This window comes from Physeter macrocephalus, chromosome 1 (genome assembly GCF_002837175.3).
Source record: "Physeter macrocephalus isolate SW-GA chromosome 1, ASM283717v5, whole genome shotgun sequence".
Lineage (NCBI taxonomy): Eukaryota > Metazoa > Chordata > Mammalia > Artiodactyla > Physeteridae > Physeter > Physeter macrocephalus.
This window is the reverse complement of record NC_041214.2, coordinates 29,157,936-29,178,692: the sequence shown is the minus strand read 5'-3', so window position 1 is coordinate 29,178,692 and position 20,757 is coordinate 29,157,936. Positions and strand designations below refer to the sequence as shown.

The window sequence follows — 20,757 nt, the reverse complement described above, 5'->3', positions numbered from 1 at the left end:
CAGTTTTGTTAAACTGGCACTTCTGTCATTAAGCTCAAGAGATTAAGCACCGGAGACTTAAAGTGGAAGAAAGGAGCCCTCCATTAAATGAAAATAGAAAATGTTTATTTTGTCGTGGTTTTATTTTGTTGTCGTTTTATTTTGGTTTCCTTTTCGTTGCTAAGAGTCATTTGTCATTCCTCCAGCTTGGTCGGGAGGAGCCTGCCATGTCCATGGATGCCAATGGAAAGATAATTTGGGCCAAACATTCAGAAGTCCAGCAGGCCAACCTAAAAGCAATGGGAGATGCTGAAATTAAAGATGGAGAAAGATTGCCACTGGCAGTAAAGGATATGGGCAGTTGTGAAATATACCCTCAGACTATCCAGCACAATCCTAATGGGCGGTAAGCCACCACCAAAATCTCTCTCCGGGCTTCTGTGTATGTTTGCATATCCACAGCATATCCCACCCCTGCCCTTTGGTGGGCATTCCTCATTGAGCTTTTGCCATGGCCTCACAATTCTCAACACAGCAGCAGGCAGCCATGCTTCTGATCGGGTTGGCATGCAAGGTGAAGCATAGTTGCCTTCCTGGCCTTATCCCACCATGCAGTTTTGAACAGTTGAATAGTTTTGTGTTGACTCTTTATTTCAAATGTGTTGGTATGTGTCCTTACACTCCTTCAAGGCCTAGAATCATGTCTTACCCTGAGACTTAGTGGGTGCTCTGTAAATACTTGCTGACTCATTGCTCTTAAGAAGAAGAGTTGTGAGGTCTTTGTCTTTTGAAAAAATGTTGGGACTGCTAATAATTCTGCTGCTTCTCTGTAGTTTGAATCATCAGCTCTGTTTCTCCCTTAAGATTTGTAAAGCACTGAACATCTTGTGAGAGGAGAGTTTCTAGTACAATAAGTTTAAACCTGTGAGTTTTAAAAATTATTTTACAACAGATCTTGGCATTTTATAATGCTGTCCTGAGTATTAAAAAAGACAGAGTATATAAACCAAGTACGCTGCCTAGTTCAGTAAATGGTATCCATAATTACTTGTAATAAAAGTTTCTTATGAAGATTAAGAACACATTGCATTTTTTCCCCTTAATATCATAAAATGTTTCTTGCTTAAGTTTTACGTTTCACCTTTGGCAATCTAATAACAGCCAGTATGTCTATTGAGAAAATTTTGACTATGCAACATTCTTTTTTTCTTATATTTAAATGTTAAAATATCCTGTTTATTTTGATAAATTTAACAGTCATTAAAAACTGGGGTAAGATATCTTTATTCATTTGAATGATCAGCTTTAAAATGAAGATAGCCTTGCAACAAGATAGTGCCTTCCTGTGGTGTAAATGTAATGAGCAAACTGCCAAGCATCTTGGTGCTCAACAGATGCTTGTCGAATTAGGGGAATCTTCCCCTGTGTGCCTCCACCCTTTCTCATCTTCCTGACCCTTTGTTTATAAGATAGGCCACTGCAGTAACATTTTCAGCAGTAACCCCCTCTTCATAATCTGCTTTTGATTTGTTGGGTGGAATATTTATGTCTAGCTCCGTATTCAGAGAAATATATAACTTTAAAAGATAATAGGTTCATTTGTAACAGTCAACTGAAATAACGTTTGCTATTAGAAATATTTCACCATAAAGATGAATCATTGTTTCTGAACTTTTACATGTCATTGGTCCTCTGTACTTCACTCCCTGGGTTCTGTAATTTCTAGGTTTGTTGTGGTGTGTGGTGATGGCGAATATATCATCTACACAGCAATGGCACTGAGAAACAAGAGCTTTGGGTCTGCCCAGGAGTTTGCGTGGGCCCACGATTCTTCAGAGTAAGTTTTGGCTGTGTCATATCCAGCTCGCCCTGATTGCCTATAGGTGTCCTGTGCAGCTGTATTAAAGAGGTTCGCAAAGCTCAGTGTAGGCTGTGCTTCACCATGGTAAAGAACAGTTCTCACCAGAGCTGTGTTGGAAGATTGGTCAGGGGCAGCTATGCAAGCTGAGCTGCCTCTGCCTTTTCTGTGTTCAGTATTGAGCTGGCTCACTCAATCTGATATAATAATCACATTAAACCGGGGACCCAGCACCTATTTCCGTGGTGGAGCCCATGGCAGGGCCTGATACTTATGGGGTGAAGGCAAAGTAGGCCCACAAATCAAGACCATGGCAGGCCCTCCCCAGGACCTGGCATCCTGAGCTGCTGCTGCCCTTTTCTGAGCTGCTGGGGAGAGATGCTAGATTCTGATGTAATCTTGATGAAAACCTCAATGAATCTTTTTTTTTAAATATCTTTATTGGAGTATAACTGATTTACACTGTTGTGTTGGTTTCTACTGTACAACAAAGTGAATAAGCTGTATGTATACATATATCTCCATATCTCCTCCCTCTTGCGTCTCCCTCCCACCCTCCCCGTCCCATCCCTCTAGGTGGTCACAAAGCACCGGGCTGATCTCCCTGTGCTATGCAGCAGCTTCCCACTAGCCATCCATCTTACATTTGGTAGTGTGTATATATGTCAGTGCTGCTCGCTCACTTCATCCCAGCTTCCCCTCCCTGCCGTGTCCTCAAGTCAGTTCTCTATGTCTGCGTCTTTATTCCTGCCCTGCCATTGCAGGTCTGTTTACAACAGCCAGGACATGGAAACAACCTAAGTGTCCATCAGCAGATGAATGGATAAAGAAGATGTGGCACATATATACAATGGAATATTACTCAGCCATAAAAAGAAACGAAATTGAGTTATTTATAGTGAGGAGGATGGACCTAGAGTCTGTCATACAGAGTGAAGTAAGTCAGAAAGAGAAAAACAAATACCTTATGCTAACACATATATATGGAATCTAAAAAAAAAAAAAGTTCTGATGAACCTAGGGGCAGGACAGGAATAAAGACACAGATGTAGAGAGTGGACTTGAGAACATGGGGGAGGGGGAAGGGTAAGCTGGGATGAAGTGAGAGAGTGGCATGGACATATATACAGTACCAAATGTAAAATAGATAGCTAGTGGGAAGCAGCTGCATAGCACAAGGAGGTCATCTCGGTGCTTTGCAACCACCTAAAGGGGTGGGATAAGGAGGGTGGGAGGGAGATGCAAGAGGGAGGGGATAGGGGGATATACGTATGCATATAACTGATTCACTTTGTTATACAGCAGAAACTAACACAACATTGTAAAGCAATTATACTCCAATAAAGATGTTTTAAAAAAACCTCATTTTCTGTAATGTTACCTCCCATTCTCTTTTTTTACAATCTTAGGATCCATTTAATTTTATTTAAACATATCATCACCCTCCTTGAGAATCTAAATCAAGGACTTGGGATCCTAATTTGAAAATGAAACAGAACAACACAGAGGAACCTGTTTCCTCAGAACAGTAACAGAATGCCTTTTAGGAACTTATATCTAATTAAGTCTGTTCATTCCTTGCATAAACTTTAAGCATCCTCAAATTTTATACATCTCTAAATAAAGTGGAGAAAAGGGGAAAAACCACATTTAGCTGCGTAATTCAAATAAAAGTATTTCTTTACTCATGTCCCATTCTTAACAAATTCTGTCTGAATTCAAAATGTTCATAAAATAGTCTCATTAAAAACAGGAAAAATTTACGTCTCAATTATTATAGTCAGTGACCGGTTCCATTTTGATTCCTGTTTGGTGCATGTAATAAACTTCGGGGCTTACACGTTTTTTTTAGACACTGAATTACATCTTTACAGTTTTCTTAGTTTTGTTTTCCCCATATTTTGTGTTGCCTCTTCTGCCAGCAGTGGGTAACTTAAGCCTCAGTGTTGCATAGTAAGATGCATGCTTTTTATTTTTTAACAAAAGGTCACTGAGAGGTAAGATCTTTTCATAAATTTCCTAAATAAACTCATTCATGCACAGTTCCATATACTAAAAGGTACTTTGTTACCATCTTAAGCGTGGTCGCCTTACCTCTCTCAACATAACCTCTCCCTCCGTTTTGATAGTTTCCTCTTTTCAGCTTTATCCAGCCCAGACCCTGTTCAGCATCTTTTCCGTCTTGAGCAAAGCACTTGTCGAATCACTTCCTCATATACTCCCGAGTATCCAACCACAGCCCCTTTTCAAGGCAGAGGCCTGAGTATATATGATTTATTAAGTTGTTGCCAAACATGGCTGACTAATGAGCCACTTACAATAAAAGTTTTTATTTTTTAAGTTACTTTTATTGAGGTATAATTTATACCAAATAAAATGCACTGTTTTAAGTGTATATTTCAGTGAATTTGGACAAATGGATATAATCCGTAACCACCAGCACAATCAAGATATATAGAACATTTCTGTCATCTCAAAAACAATCCCCTTGTGTCCCTTAACAGTCAGCACCCCAGCCCCTACTCCCCAGTAGATTAGATTTGTCTTCTTTAGGGTTTCATGTCAGTGGAGTTGTGTGGTATGCACTCTTAGTCTGGCTTGTTTTTGCTCAGCGTAATGTTTTTGAGATTCATCCATGTCGTTGTGTGGAGGGGTAATTGGTTCCCTTTTTTGCAGAGTAGTGTTCCATTGTATGAACAGACCACAGTTGGTTTAGTTATTCACCTATTGAGGAACATTTGGATCTTTTCAGCTTCTAAAATAGTTTGTAAGCCCTAGTAATTTGTGTAATAGACCTTGTGAAAGCCATTCATTATTTGTCCAACTGTAAGCAGGTCTCTCATCTTTCAGGAAAAAATATATTATTGAATTTTCAACTATTAATTTTGTATTTTTGCATAATTCACTACTCATATATTTGAAGATATTTGTAACATTTGGTGGAATTGCAGTTTAGTATATACATAATGTGCTATGTTTGCTTTCCTTTTTTTTCCCCCCAGATATGCAATAAGAGAGAGCAACAGTGTTGTAAAGATATTTAAGAACTTTAAGGAAAAAAAATCATTTAAACCAGATTTTGGAGCTGAAAGTGAGTGCTGTTTATATATGATACAATTTTAGAAGCTTTGTAATGGCTCAAAAACATCTAAAATTTTTTTTGTTCTTTTTAGGTATCTATGGAGGCTTCTTACTGGGAGTCAGATCTGTAAATGGCTTAGCTTTCTATGACTGGGACAATACAGAACTCATACGCAGAATTGAAATTCAGCCCAAACACGTGAGCTCCCTCCATTGCTGTTTTTGGAGTGTACATCTTTGTGACAAGTTCTGAGTCCCTGAGGCCAAAAAACATCCTTGTACCCTGCTGTCCCTGTTCCATTGTGCTGGACACAGTGCCATGTACCTCAGGATTGCTCAGAAAAGGAGAGTCGTGCTATTTGAGTGAGGCAGTAGATGTTGGGCTTTTTGAAAAGTATAAAGTTATACAAATGCCAAGTGCTGTTCATATTTTAAATGGCTTTCATGCTTTGAAGATAAGTCGCCAGGGAGTTCTTGACCTGGAAGGGCCTGCAAGTCTCCCACTCAGTTCAGAAAGCCTTTTCACACTTTACCTGATAATGGCTGTTTAAAATTTAGGTGGCCGTTCTCCAGTGACAAAGTTTTCAACCTTTAGATCTGCCTGCTTCTTTGACAGCTTTAACTGTCAGGAAATTATCTGTGGAGACAAATCCACCTCCCCAGCATCCTGGTTCTGTCTTCGAGAGCATGCATTTTCAGCAGGGGGATGTCGTCCCCTGGGGGGAAGAAATTGGTTCCTGAAACCAATTGATGAAAAAAAGTACTCTCTTTATCTATAAAGCATAGATGCTCATATGTTTATACACATTATGTGTTTGTGTACCTTATGTATATGTTTATGTATTAATATATGTATAGACATATAGTATCTGTGATACTAAAACTTCAGGGGAAGGTGATAGGGAAAAAAATGCCTAAAAAAGGTTTGGGGTGGGAGTCATAATGGGAAAGAAAAAAAAAGTGAGAAACACAATTCTAGAGCAATAGGGACTAGGCTAGTGCTCCTCTGAATCTCAGCACACCTGGCACTTACTGCCAGCGCTCCTTGCTGCCTCCCTTAGGTCTTTCCATTTCTATAAATAGAACAGTAGGGCCCTATCCACCCTCCCAAATATGCGTGTATATACATGACAAAATTGTTAAGTGTATACTTAGTATTTTAATGTAGGAAGATAAATCTTGTAGGAAACAAAGTGTATGCAGTTTGTCATACCCACTCAGAAATCCGAAATCATTTATCTGTGTTTTTGTTTGTCATGTTGCAGATTTTCTGGTCTGACTCTGGAGAGCTAGTCTGTATTGCCACTGAAGAGTCATTTTTTATCCTTAAATATCTGTCGGAAAAAGTTTTGGCTGCACAGGAAACACATGAGGGAGTTACTGAAGATGGCATTGAAGATGGCTTTGAAGTAATTGCATCAGCACAACTTTAGCTTTGTTTTTAAATGATTTATATTCTTATAGCAGAACTTCACTCATTGTAACATTTTACTATAAAATAGGTTTGGGGAAACTAATAAGCATTTAAGGAGTTACGGTAAAATGTGAAAATTAAAATCTTGGCTCAGAGGTCAGGGTCTGAAAGTATTTGTTCAAAAGAAATTTGTGCTTTGATTTTAGAAAACCTTTAGACTAACTTTGATTATCTTTCAGTAAGGAAATTAGAAGGTGTTTTGGTCTTAAGACAATTTAGCCAGAGTTATTTAAAATGAGTTCTCAAATGTAAAGATAAATCATCCATTGTGGAGGTGTCTTGGAAGACTTTTTGAAATACTTATTATGCCAGTCTCATGTATGTTAGGAGTTTATCAACACATTTTTAGATTACAGCTTTGACGCAACAGTGAGATATTACAGTACAGATACTCATCCAGGAATCTGTTCTTAAGTGAAGAAAGTAGAAATTCCAAGGAAAGATTTTCTTTCTTGAAATAGGATTCTTTCTTTGCATTTCTTATTCTACGTATCACCCCTAATTATATTCAGTTTTTTGTCATTGACAGGATTCCTATTGCTGAAGAAGATAATAATAGACTTTATTTTTTTCCTGCAGGTTCTTGGTGAGATTCAGGAAATTGTGAAAACAGGGCTGTGGGTAGGCGACTGCTTCATTTACACAAGTTCTGTGAACAGATTAAATTATTATGTCGGAGGAGAAATAGTCACCATTGCCCACTTGGACAGGTAGCTGAGTATCGTTTTGCTTTTGTCTTTAGCATCCTAAATTTAAAAGCATACTTTTAAAACATAAACAAAACCAGTTGCTGGCTTTTAACAATGATAGGCCTGATTTTTCAGTGTTATCGTTTTAATAGGTGGCAATTGCTAACCAAAATTTCATCAATCAAATGGAAAGATTTTGAGCAAGAGGCAGAGTGAGTGAGTGACTGCAAGAGAGAGAGAGTGTGTGTATGTACTGATTTGGGCTTAGTTCTAAATTAGTTTCCATTTCTCTTACAGGACGATGTATCTCCTGGGCTATATTCCTAAAGACAACAGGCTTTATCTGGGGGATAAGGAACTCAACATCGTTAGCTACTCCCTGCTGGTTTCAGTGCTGGAATACCAGACGGCCGTCATGCGGAGAGACTTCAGCATGGCTGATAAGGTCCTTCCGACCATACCGAAAGAGCAGAGGACCAGAGTTGCTCACTTTTTGGAAAAGCAGGTAAGGGGCTGGGGGTTGTTTGTTTGTTTTGTGTGTGTTTTTGAAAACCAGCAATTTGAAAGAACGTTAATACGAATTTGAAGAACTTTATTTCTTAACTGCCGCTGATTTCCTTATGGCAATGGAATTTCTCTTGTAAATTTAAGTCACTTGTTAAACTCCTCTTTCTCCTTTCTCATTGCCCTTCGCATCCCCTTTAAATGCTGGAGGTGATTATTAGTCTTCCCTTTTTGTAGACTTCTTTTCCGTTCTATCAATATTTTCATTTCTGTGCTGCATTTTTCTCTATCCTAGCTGGCTTCTCTCTGTCTCTCTCTCTCTTTGTAAAACATACATAAAATTTACCGTTACTGATAAGCCTTTTCCTTAATGTAGCAATTTTTAGTATAAATTCAAAGTTATATGTGCACAGAGTATAACGTTTTGCAAGGCTTAGGAAAAAAACAGCCCTCCCTCTCTCTCTCACTTCTACTCCCTAGTGGTAATCACTTATAATTCTTTTAGCTGACTCTGTTGGCATTTATTTCCACATGTCTAACATGCTTATATTGCTGTTTCTCAGCTTTAGGCATTTCTTGGGACTTTCCACTCTATACAAGATGAGGAATTTATCTTTCTTTCACTCCCCCTGCTTCTACCACGTACATGCCACTTTCCTATTCCTTATCCTCCCAGTATAGTTACATCATAATTTTGATTAAATTGGTATTCATTGTGTATATTACTGTGGCTGTGTAAACACTGTTCATAGCTGAGCCATGTGATATATTATAGCAATAGCTTTCTCTTCTTGCAGTTGTTTTCCCTGGAGTTAATAATTGTTTCTTTTTTTTAAAACTTTGCTTATTTTTCTATGTGCTTAGGGTTATTCTCCCTACTCTGATGGTTCTCCAGATTTCCTTGAAATCTCCTTTCAGTATGTTCAGTCTGCTTCAGGCTGAACTGGTTTCTACCCTCATCATGGATATCCTCTCACCATCGTGTTGGGGCTTCCCTTTGGCTCTCCTGAGTTGGATCCGTTGTTTCCTATATTCCCTATCTTCTTTCCTGGTTTACTCCCTCATTTTGCTGGAGTATGTCCTTCAGTAGTTTCCTGAGAAAAGGGTTATTTATTAATAGCAAGTAAATTTTTTTGTGACCTCGATTGTCTGAAAGTGCCATTGTTCTACCTTAAAACATATTTGGCCATTTAACTGGATATAGAATTCTAGGTTGGAGATGATTTTCTCTCAGAATTTTGAAGACGAAATTCTATTTTGCTTTCTGCCTTCTAACTTCTAGTTGTTGAGGTCTAAAGCCGTTTATATGCCTGATTCTTGGTACCTGATCTGTTTTTTTCTCTTTGGAAGTTTTTTGGATCTTGTCCCTATTGTTCTGTGATGTTATCGTGATGGTGGGCCTTGGTGTAGGGGTCAGTTATCATTCATTCTGCTGGGTATTAGATGAGCTCTCTTGATTGGAAACTCATTCCTTCATTTTTGAGAGATTTTCTTGAATCATTTCTCTCTTGATTTCCTTCCTTTGTTTTCTATATTCTCTCTGTGCAACTGTTATTCAGATGTTGGACCTCTTGCACTGGTTTTCTCATTTTGTTATTCTTGGACTTTTAAAATCTTGTTTATGGATCAAAGTTTCTCTTCATACCCTCTGTAAGGGTATGAATGATAGTGTTTGTTGTTGAGTTTTCTTTTCCCCTTATGTGGTATGCTTTCTTCAGATTGGTTGGTTCATTTTGATCTCTGTCTTTCCTTTTAAAGATTTTCCTCAGGTATATGATGATCTTTGGGCACTCATTTAAGAGTGGAGGTCTAAGAAGCAGGTCAAAAGATCTGAGTTTATGGGTGAATTTATTGGCTGGACTAAAAATATGTGATGTGGCTGGGCCTTTTGATTGGGGAGCCTCAATCAATGTCAGTATCTTCATCTGATGAATTTATTGACTTTTCATTTATTCATTTAGTGAATTTAATGATCACTTAATATTGCACCAGGCACTGTCCAGGCAGGCATATGGCCCTCATTGACATTTTAGTATTTTTAAGTCTTACCCCTTTGGCTGGTTAGTTTACAGAGAAGCTCCCCAATCACCATCCTTTTGCGGGCTGAGCAGAGTATGGCTTGGTGTCTCAGTATTTAGTATTTAAAATATTTAGTCTCAACATCCATTCTTATAATCTCCTATTTTCCTTTTGCCACTCAGCACTCCTTCTGGGTATGCAGGGATCCCTCAGACTGGAGACCCTCTAGTTTACCTTCTTCAAAGAACAAGATTCCTGTCTTCTGTGTGTGTCGAGAGGTCGGGGCGGGGAGAGGAGTGGGGACCTGGGGTATCTAACTGCTGCTTTTTTTTTTTTTTTTTGCGGTACGCGGGCCTCTCACTGCTGTGGCCTCTCCCGTTGCGGAGCACAGGCCCCGGACGCGCAGGCCCAGCGGCCATGGCTCGTGGGCCCAGCCGCTCCGCGGCATGCGGGATCCTCCCGGACCGGGGCATGAACCCGTGTCCCCTGCATCGGCAGGCGGATTCTCAACCACTGTGCCACCAGGGAAGCCCCTAACTGCTTCTTATATGGACTTTCAGGCAGTTTTGTTTATTTGCTGGTTTTAGCAGTACCCTTCACGAGACACCTCTGAGGATTCTGAGGTGTGAATCAGGTTGTTTCTATGCTGTCTTCACTCCTGATTTAGGGATTCGTCTTCTCTAGTGTTTTAACTTGAATGTTTGTACTCCTCCACTAGCTTTTGGGCTTCCAAAATTGTTACTAATGTCTCTGCTACCTTTCTGTGTGTCCTTGGGAGTTTATGCTTTTAAAAAAGAACCCCCTAAGTGTCATTTCAGTGGGGATTTGCAGGAAAGCAAAAGTAAGTGTATATAGCCCACCTCATTTCATCTGCTTTGCCCTCACCTATATCTGACTAGTTCTGTAGATCTTCCATCCTCCACTCTTGGATTTTATATTGTCTACATCAGTGCTAGGGAAAAAGGGAGTAATGCAGATTATTCAGAATGCCTTGTTACGTTGTACTCCTGGGAGAATGGAGGGGAGGGGCAGCTTGTATAGTCTGGGAAGTTATTTTAAACACAGTGATACAGCAGTGCTGAATATCTACCCAGACAGAACTCAGACAGCTGTCCAGCTTCTCCATCCTGACCACCCCCTAACAGCATTCACTCTCAATCTGAGGAAGTCTTCTGCAGCCTGAGCTTTTTGTCTCATATACCACATCCCTGGAGCTGAAGAACTTGCCCATAGGGCAGACCCCATCAGCCCTGTTTGTCTTGAGGAAGAAACTAATATAGTAATTACAGTAGTTGGTTTAAAAGCTTGTTGCTGATGACTGGAGCATGGGAAGGCAGTTTTAGACTTCTGTGCTCTGGAATACTTGCTGATGAGTAAACTGGACATGAGACCAACAGTAAAGGCATAGGTAATGACACCAGATCAATATCAGGATCTGAAAGTAAAATGTTTGCTAAATGACCTGCAGATGATAGAAAATTGGAAGGTTTTACATTCAACTTCCTTATCTCTGAGCACTGGACTAGATCTCTAAGGCCCAGCTCAGGAGATTACGAACAGCTAGGTTTACACCACTGTGCCTGTCTTTCTCTTTTTGAAGTGGCTCTTGTTCAGTCAACTTTCCAAAATCCTTTTCTTTTTGACATTTGTTTACTTTTACATTTCTAAATTTTACTGGTTGTTGTTTTACTTGAGTTTATCAAGCATTGGTCAGCTTCCGCTGCTTAGAAAACAGTAGACGTTGTGTGACTGAATTTTGTCTGCCCTGTTTTTTGTTGTTTTTTTTTTTTTTTTTTTTTTTTTTTTGCGGCCATGGCTCACGGGCCCAGCTGCTCCGCGGCATGTGGGATCTTCCCGGACCGGGGCACAAACCCGTGTCCCCTGCATTGGCAGGCGGACTCTCAACCACTGCGCCACCAGGGAAGCCCTGCCCTGTTTTTTACCAGTTAATTTAACAGCTCCTTAATTTTTCTGTCTTCTAATTGAAGAGTATTTTTTATTTGTTACTTTGTTTAAGTAATGGGGCTTCCAGTGTCAGCAGCGTATTTAGTTTGAGAGAGCAATGGATTGTTTGCCATGTGTGTGCATTGTATATGTAGACTACACACACAGGTTTTTCTGTACATAAACACACATATTTTATCTGTTTAGGGCTTCAAGCAGCAAGCTCTTACAGTATCCACAGACCCAGAGCATCGCTTTGAACTTGCTCTTCAGCTTGGAGAACTAAAAATTGCATACCAATTAGCAGTGGAAGCAGAGGTATGTACTAATTTATGATTTTTTGTAACTGATGGGTCAGTAGGTACTTATATGTGTTTACTATAAGTTGTGTTTTAAAGTTTTCTGAAATGCAAATTAGTGACTCATTTTGGTGAGGTTGTTGCTTTTCTTTGGTCTTCTTAAAAAATGAATTACGTTTATCTTTGCATAAATTAAATGGATTATATTGGAGATATATATTATTATATTCTTATTAATATATTCTTAGCATTCTAATTTAAGAAAAAGTGTTTTTTTTTAATCTTACATGAGATCTGTTTTGGAAGAGAAGGAAAGCTAGAAGATAGTAGATAAAGGAGTCTGGAACTCTAAAAGGATGCAGACATAGCAGTAATTTGCCAATATCCCAAACTAGTGAGGAAGATGTTGGTTTTAAAGAAGGGTTCTGACATTTTGAGACAGTTTATTGACATTTTTATGGATCGTTGCATATTTTGTATATTGAGGGCTCCCAGTTGTGGTTTTAAGTCTAGCATTTACTGGTAAATTCATTTCAGATGTACTAAATAAATTTTAGCTATGTTAAGATCATCCAAATGAGCAGCATTTTATTTGATTTCTGAAAAGCTACAACTGACAGAAATAATATTTATTATTAAATGTTTCAGGACATAAAAAGTATTTTCTGCCTTCAAAAAATGGTATTAAATCGTTCCTTAAAATAATTAGTCTAATTACCTTTAAAACTCGTTAGTTTTAGTTTCACTATGTAATTACAAAATAAAAATATAATGGGCTGATGATTTTTCACATGCAGCATTAAATTTGATTTGTGTTTGAATTAATCTTATGTATGTGAATAATTTCAATTTCCTCATTTTGTCATTCTGTTCTTATTTTGATAGAACCTACTTAACAAGCACAGCTCAGTATACATAAAATATGTATTTTATAATTACAGAAAATTTAAAATTGTTAGTACAATAATGTTCAGACTAACAGAAAAATGTTGATGTTGGAAATTCCAATGTTTATTTAAAAGATATTTTAATGTGGAATCTCTTTTCTTACAGTCAGAACAGAAGTGGAAACAACTTGCGGAACTTGCCATTAGTAAATGCCAGTTTGGCCTAGCCCAGGAGTGCCTGCACCATGCACAGGATTATGGGGGTCTGTTGCTTTTGGCCACTGCCTCTGGAAATGCTACTATGGTGAACAAGCTAGCAGAGGGTGCGGAGAGAGACGGCAAGAATAATGTGGCATTCATGAGCTACTTTTTACAGGGCAAGTAAGTATTAACCCAAGGTCTAAAAGAGGTGGGCACGGTAATAAAGCACTGACTTCTGCACTGACTTCAAGGGTGGTCTTTGGAGAGGAACATGAAGAAGGAACCCTGGAGAGAGCGCTGATGCCTGGCCAAGTGGTGCTGCTGATGGGAGCAGGCAGGAGGACAGTGCTGCTTTGGAAAAGAACTCAAAGGATGCTCCTACCACATTTGGTCTAAATGTTTGAGAAAAATGAGCTGCTCAGGGAGGATCAACTGGGAGAAATGTTAAACCCCTTTCTCAACAGCCCTGCCACTTACTAAGGTATTTTATTTAATGAAGGCAGGAGGCTCTTGGGCTGCTTGCTTCATTTGGTACCTGAATGGCAGGTGATTTTACCCAAGTTGAATAATTCTGATCTGCTTACAACAAAAATAAGGTGGATGAGGATGCTAGTTACTTTTAGATTTGATTTCAACTATAAAGCATAAAAATGTCATGTATTAAAAAGTCTAGCAGTTAGTGCATATCAGATCATTAGTTGACCGTATTATGAAATAAAACACAAAAGTATTCATTAACTTTGCTCTACATACTTTTTAAACTTCACACTTAATCATAAAAACTTTGAATGTGTATGTTTTATAACATATGTATGTGTAAATTTATATACCTGTAAGAATAGGTCCACTATTTCTTATCAATAACTCAAAAACCCCAAAACATTCTGAGAATATTTTATTTGGTGGCAAAACCTGGCCTAAACGCTGAAGTATTATTATTAATTGCTTTTCTGCCACTTGGTTTGTTTTTATTGCATTTAGTATTCATGTGTTATAGCAGAATATTGATGTTTGTGACTCTGATGCTGAGGGTATCATGTAATGTATGGTATATGTACTTTCTAAAATCCAAAAGGTATTACCTTTTTAAAATCCAAAAACTTCTGAGTTCTAAAGCACGTTATCCACTTTATCACACTTACACAGGAAAAAGTTAAAATTAAAAAAAGAAAATGGACACCTGGATATTTTCCTACTGGGCACTACTGGACTGTCCAGCATAGTCCATGTTAGAGATGCTGCCCTCAAAACTATACTTGTGAAACCGAGCTTCTGCTCTTCATATTCTGAAGCCCTTAAATGTGCCTATCTAAGCTACCTTGTTTTAAAGAGCCCCTTTAGATTCTTCTTAGGGAAGTTAAGGAGATTGAAAAATCTCTCACACTCCTGGAGTCCGTTATGTAACACACTGGTGATGACAAGTTAGCGGCTCAGTGACAGAAAAGAGGTGTTATGTGTGAGAGTTGGAGTGCTGACTTGCCAGCACTAAACCCACACGTCTTTAATGTGGTAACTGCCATTATTATAGCGTTTATTCTTGGTAACAGTGCCTCTCCTTTTTAATCTTTAGGCTTGATGCTTGCCTAGAGCTCTTGATTAGAACTGGACGACTGCCAGAAGCTGCCTTCCTGGCACGGACTTACTTACCCAGTCAGGTTTCAAGGTACAGACTTTTTATTTTAGGAAGAAATGTTTCAGATAAAAACAGAGCCCCTAACAGTCTCCCAATGGTTCTATGATATCTGTAATAGGGTGGTGAAACTCTGGAGAGAAAATCTCTCAAAAGTCAATCAGAAAGCAGCAGAATCCCTTGCTGATCCAACAGAATATGAAAACCTTTTTCCTGGATTAAAAGAAGCCTTCGTTGTCGAAGAATGGGTGAAGGAAACACATGCTGACCTGTGGCCGGCCAAACAATACCCACTTGTCACGGTGAGTGCCTGGGATGCCTCATCCCGTGTGACTACGGGGTGGAAAGGCATTCACGACTTGGTTTTGAACTGCACCACATACATTATGGTTCGATTAAGAGCTAGTATCTGGGATTTGGGCCAAGTTTATAGATGAATTATGCTTTCAGAATATTTCATTTCATCATTGCTTTATTCTCTGATAGCCAAATGAAGAAAGAAATGTTATGGAAGAGGCAAAAGGCTTTCAGCCCTCAAGATCTGCATCTCAGCAGGTCAGTCAGACGTGAGAAAGTCTGGTTGAGATTTGTTGATTTTAAGTAACATTTCCCACTTCCTAATCCTGATCTGCCTTCCCTTCAGGAAAAATTTCAAATTCCTGAACAAATTCCTTTGTTTTTATGTGTGTTTCTACTTGGGTTTTCAGGAACTTGATGGGAAACCTGCTTCTCCTACTCCTGTTATTGTGGCCCCCCCCACAGACAACAAAGAAGAAAAGGTACGGACATTATACCCAACTTCCTATTGGACCCCAGCCTCACCCTCCCTCCCTGCAAATGTCTGCAGGATGTGCAGGCCTCTGCATTTTAAGTGATGTAATCAGTTTCAGAGCAGGGGTTTTGAATGAGAAGATGCCCCCCTTTGACTGTTGTTTTAGTTCTCTTTGGATCATGAATCACAGATAACTTTAATAACTTTGCTTTAACACAGTACTATATAACTCACCCTCTTCCTTTTCTTTGCAGAGTTTACTTGAACTGGAAGTAGATTTGGATAATTTGGAATTAGAAGATATTGACACAACAGATATCAACCTGGATGAAGATATTTTGGATGACTGACTAATGTTTCCCATTTACTCAACTAAACAGATCATTATTATGGACAGGTATTGATCATCACCCTGACCACAGTGCTTTGGACTCTGAGAAACTCCTTAGATTTTTATATGTAGATGCTGTGGCCCACTGGGAGCACAATGCCCTCATCTTTGGAGGAGTTTATGTGCAGCATCTAAATCACAGTGTTTCCTTGTTAACTAAGACTGCTGTGGGCTTTGATTTTTTTCATACTGTCATTAAGACCATATCTCATAAAATCTTTTGAATTAATGAAGATACTTCAAAGTTTCCTTTTTGCATAATGAAAATAGGATTCTAGCAAAACTACACCTCACCTAGGGATCAGCCCACATTCTCTTTTCTTTGAATAACTATTTCAAATACCATCAATCACATTTTTCTTAGAACTGAATATCTGTGCTAAACCATTTTCCTTGACCTCATGGCATTATGCCTATGTAGCTTTCTTATGCCTTGCCCTGACTTTGTCTGGTAGGTACCCGTTTCTGGAATCAGGGTCTGAAACCCCAGCTCCTCTGACCTCATTAAGCTGGGCTCTAGTTAAATTACCGACTGGCCCATTTGGTAACAGAGAGGCATAGTACTTTTTTTTTTTCCTTTCTTGTTACAGTGTACTCATCTGACATGATTAGAAAAATTCATAACCAGGCACTAAGATGTACTTCTCAGTTATCCCCTTGTAGCCTAGGAAAGTGAGCAGAGTAACAAGTTTTTCTTTGTATTTCTGATGATTGATAGAGGCACTACTTAGAATTTAAAAAACAAAAGAAGAAGTAATTTTATAGGGAACTCCCAATTTTGACATTTTAAACTGCTCAGTATTAACAGAGAAAACTAGCCAGTATTTAGTAAAATGAAATTTATTTTAAAAATATTTTTAGGAAGCTGCAGAATTGCTAATGAATGCTTCTTGATAAGCTTGCAGTGTTAATTCTATATATGCTCCCTTCTGTGCTTCTGTTTCTGCAAAGACCTGTTTAAAAAAAAAAAAGTTTGAAAATAATAGAGCACATACTATTGATAAAGTTTTTAGTTTTGAGACATGAGACATCACTAACAAACATTTCTGTAGTAGCAAAGGAAAGTCCCAGTTTAAAAAGCTCCACATTTCCAGTATTTTTCTGATTACCAAACAATAAGCATACTACATGGACAGAAAACAGTATCACAGTTAAAGCAATACTAATTAATTCTAACCACCAGAGGTATCCAAATATGGGTGCCATCTTTCAGAAGAAAAAAGAAACCTGATATTGCTGGATCAAAATAAAAACCATTAGGTTCAAGAGAAATCTGGAAGAATGAGAGTTAGTTAGTTAGCAAACTTTCAACTTTAAAGAATGGGTTTTTTTCTACCCCACCTATGATATCATCACTGGTTGTTTTTATCCTTAGTAAGCTTTATAACTGCTTTGAAGTATGCATGAAGTAATACTGGGATAGAAGCCAGATCCACAAATACATGTCTATCCATCCTGAGCATTAGAATCTAGAGATGAAAATTACACAATGATCTCCCCCCTTCCCTTCCTGAAAAACATCATCTCTCAACATTTACAGAGACATCTATGTTAGCCCATAGTTTTGAGAGGTATGCGATTCCAAAATGATAGCGCAACTAAGGCTTGGTATTATACAAGCACTACCCTCCCAGCTTCTGGACACCTGAACAGGAATGTGACCGAACTGGAGGACGGGAAGCTGCACTGGGGATGTGTACTACCCAGCAGTCCTCCACCATGCCCTGCTGGTGACCTGACCACTTAGTTGCCAGTACTGCAAAAAACAAGGGGGCTACTGCCCCACTGTCTGAACTTCTTGGACTCCAGCAGCAGCTCTGTTTCTACTGTCCAGGCTAAAGAAATATGGGAGCTCTGATCACTCTGGTTCAAGGCCACAAATCTGTTTAGTTACCATTAAATATGACCCACTTAAAATTCTTTCCAACTCAGTCACCACACAGTAGCTAATGTGAAAAAAGTCCCTTTACCTTAACTAAATGTAATCCCTCAGCAGCCTGCTCTTTGGCCTCTTGAGCTGACCGGCCATTTGGATGGAGGATGTGATAGAGCTGTACCAAGCTGGTGGCATCATCGACTCTAGAGGGAAAGGGTTTACTGTTAAAAGGGTTTATTGTTTTCTTCTTTTTTAATTTTTAATTTTTGTTTGTACTGTTTTCTTCTTTTGCTTAACAGTCCTATAAAATGTTCCAAACTTTAAATTACATTTCAAACTTTCCTTGGGCCAGAAAAAATTTTTTACGGCCTTCAGTTTCATATTTTCAAAGGCACTTTCAGGAATACTGGCTAATTTAGGCTTCATACCAACTCTGAGATAAGTAGGGCAGGAGTCAATACAGGGAGGGCCCAATTTATGACAGTGAATATATTCTAAATGTGGCTGTATCCTTTTTGGAAGCAGAACATCATTTCTTGTAGAAACAGCATTCTAATGGTGGATGATTTCCAAGCCAGCCCACATCAACAGCAGATAACATAATCCAACTCAGAGGGTGTGACTGTACCTTCATCCTACATAAGCCAGAGTCTGGTGGTCATGGGGATTGCTCAGTGCCACTTGCTTTTAGGTGCATTAGCAGTGACATCTGCTAACAAATTTTCATTGAGACTCTGAATTAGCAGACAGATGCCTCTGTATGAGGCATTTTAGGAGTCCAAGGCAAGACTCCCAGGCCTCCTGTATTCAAAGGAACCCATCAGTTAAAAATCAGCATCCTAGGGAAGCAAACTTGAAATTATGCATACCAAACAAAAGGAAAGTCACGTTCTACCTCAGCAACCTATCTAGTGTCACACAACTATGATGAAGCCATAACAAAAGCTCAATTCTTACAGTTTGTACTTATCTTTTGTGAAACCTATAAACAATTTTTATCAACCTTAAAACTTACCTAGCCTTCTGCAAACTAAATAATCTCTATGCTCTCACATAGTCAATACCTTCCTACCATGTGCCACCTCAAAGCTGAGAGGGTATATAAAAATAACCCTTCTAATGGCTTCACAGGTGAATTCTATCAAACATTTAGAGAAGCGATAACACCCATCCTTCTCAAACTCCCGAAATATAGCAGAGGGAGGAACACTTCCAAACTCATTTTACGAGGCCACCATCACCCCGATACCAAGACCAGACAAAGATGTCACAAAAAAAAACTACAGGCCAATTAACTCTGATGAACACAGATGCAAAAATCCTCAACAAAATACTAGCAAACAGATCCAACAGCACATTAAAAGGATCATACACCATGATCAAGTGGGGTTTATTCCAGGAATGCAAGGATTCTTCAATATACGCAAATCAATCAACGTGATACACCATATCAACAAACTGAAGGAGAAAAACCATATGATCATCTCAATAGATGCAGAAAGGTTTTGACAAAATTCAACACCCATTTATGATAAAAACCCTGCAGAAAGTAGGCATAGAGGGAACTTTCCTCAACATAATAAAGGCCATATATGACAAACCCACAGCCAGCATTGTTCCCAATGGTGAAAAACTGAAACCATTTCCACTAAGATCAGGAACAAGACAAGGTTGCCCACTCTCACCACTCTTATTCAACATAGATAAAAACCATATGATAATCTCAATAGATGCAGAAAAAGCTTTTGACAAAATTCAACACCCATTTATAAAAACTCTCCAGAAAGTAGGCATAGAGGAAACCTACCTCAACATAAGGCCACATATGACAAACCCACAGCCAACGTCGTACTCAGTGGTGAGAAACTGAAACCATTTCCGCTACGATCAGGAAGAAGACAAGGTTGCCCACTCTCACCACTATTATTCAACACAGGTTGGAAGTTTTAGCCACAGCAGTCAGAGAAGAAAAAGAAATAAAAGGAATCCAAATAGGAAAAGAAGAAGTAAAGCTATCACTCAAAGCAATCTACAGATTCAGTGCAATCCCTATCAAACTACCACTGGCATTTTTCACAGAACTAGAACAAAAAATTTCACAATTTGTATGGAAACACAAAAGACCCCGAACAGCCAAAGCAATCTTGGGAAAGAAAAATGGAGCTAGAGGAGTCAGGCTCCCGGACTTGAGACTACTACAAAGCTACAGTAATTAAGACAGTATGGTACTGGCACAAAAACAGAAATATAGATCAATGGAACAGGATAGAACACCCAGAGATAAACCCACACCCACATGGTCACCTTGTCTGTGATAAAGGAGGCAAGAATATACAGTGGAGAAAAGACAGCCTCTTCAATAAGTGGTGCTGGGAAAACTGGACAGCTACATGTAAAAGAATGAAATTAGAACACTCCCTAACACCTATACAAAAATAAACTCAAAATGGATTAAAGACCTAAATTTAAGTCCAGACACTATAAAACTCTTAGAGGAAAACATAGGAAGAACACTCTGACATAAATCAAAGCAACATCTTTTTTGACCCACCTCCCAGAGAAATGGAAATTAAAACAAAAATAAATGAATGGGACCTAATTAAACTTAAAAGCTTTTGCACAGCAAAGGAGACCATAAACAAGATGAAAAGACAACTCTCAGAATGGGAGAAAATATTTGCAAATGAAGCAACTGACAAAGGATTAATCCCCAAAACATACAAGAAGCTCATGCAGCTCAATATCAAAAAAACAATCCAAAAATGGGCAGAAGACCTACATACACATTTCTCCAAAGAAGATACACAGATTGCAACAAACTTGAAAAGATGCTCAACAACACTAATCAATAGAGAAATGCAAACCAAAACTACAATGAGCTATCACCTCACATCGGTCAGAATGGCCATCATCAAAAAATCTACAAACAATAAATGCAGGAGAGGGTGTGGAGAAAAGGGAACCCTCTTGCGCTGTTGGTAGGAAGGTAAATTGATACAGCCCTATGGAGAACAGTATGGAGGTGCCTTAAAAAACTAAAAGTAGAACTACCATACGACCCAGCAATCCCACTACTGGGCATATACCCTGAGAAAACCATAATTCAAAAAGAGTCATGTACCACAATGTTCATCGCAGCACTATTTACAATTG

General features: G+C 38.8%; 2 protein-coding genes across 3 annotated transcripts in view; one reads left to right on the top strand and one right to left on the bottom strand.

Annotated features, from left to right (window-relative positions):
• Positions 1 to 15,953, top strand: part of COPB2 (COPI coat complex subunit beta 2) — a 30,145-nt gene extending 14,192 nt beyond the window's left edge. Inside the window, exons 9-22 of one of the 2 annotated variants that reach the window (XM_007113368.4) lie at positions 186 to 385; positions 1,706 to 1,816; positions 4,840 to 4,928; positions 5,011 to 5,117; positions 6,184 to 6,327; positions 6,972 to 7,102; positions 7,379 to 7,586; positions 11,756 to 11,866; positions 12,901 to 13,115; positions 14,506 to 14,598; positions 14,687 to 14,867; positions 15,052 to 15,120; positions 15,273 to 15,344; positions 15,592 to 15,953. In XM_007113368.4, the coding sequence (XP_007113430.1) occupies positions 186 to 385; positions 1,706 to 1,816; positions 4,840 to 4,928; positions 5,011 to 5,117; positions 6,184 to 6,327; positions 6,972 to 7,102; positions 7,379 to 7,586; positions 11,756 to 11,866; positions 12,901 to 13,115; positions 14,506 to 14,598; positions 14,687 to 14,867; positions 15,052 to 15,120; positions 15,273 to 15,344; positions 15,592 to 15,687 (1,827 nt within the window). In that variant the 3' untranslated portion in view covers positions 15,688 to 15,953. The remainder of the gene's footprint in view (positions 1 to 185; positions 386 to 1,705; positions 1,817 to 4,839; positions 4,929 to 5,010; positions 5,118 to 6,183; positions 6,328 to 6,971; positions 7,103 to 7,378; positions 7,587 to 11,755; positions 11,867 to 12,900; positions 13,116 to 14,505; positions 14,599 to 14,686; positions 14,868 to 15,051; positions 15,121 to 15,272; positions 15,345 to 15,591) is intronic. The other variant, XM_007113369.4, reaches the window with a different exon arrangement.
• Positions 15,954 to 16,552: 599 nt separating this feature from the next.
• MRPS22 (mitochondrial ribosomal protein S22) overlaps positions 16,553 to 20,757 on the bottom strand; it is a 19,539-nt gene continuing 15,334 nt past the window's right edge. Inside the window, exons 7-8 of the mRNA XM_007113370.3 lie at positions 17,699 to 17,807; positions 16,553 to 16,681 (exon numbers count right to left, since the gene is read on the bottom strand). Coding sequence (XP_007113432.2) covers positions 16,586 to 16,681; positions 17,699 to 17,807 — 205 coding nt within the window. The 3' untranslated portion in view covers positions 16,553 to 16,585. The remainder of the gene's footprint in view (positions 16,682 to 17,698; positions 17,808 to 20,757) is intronic.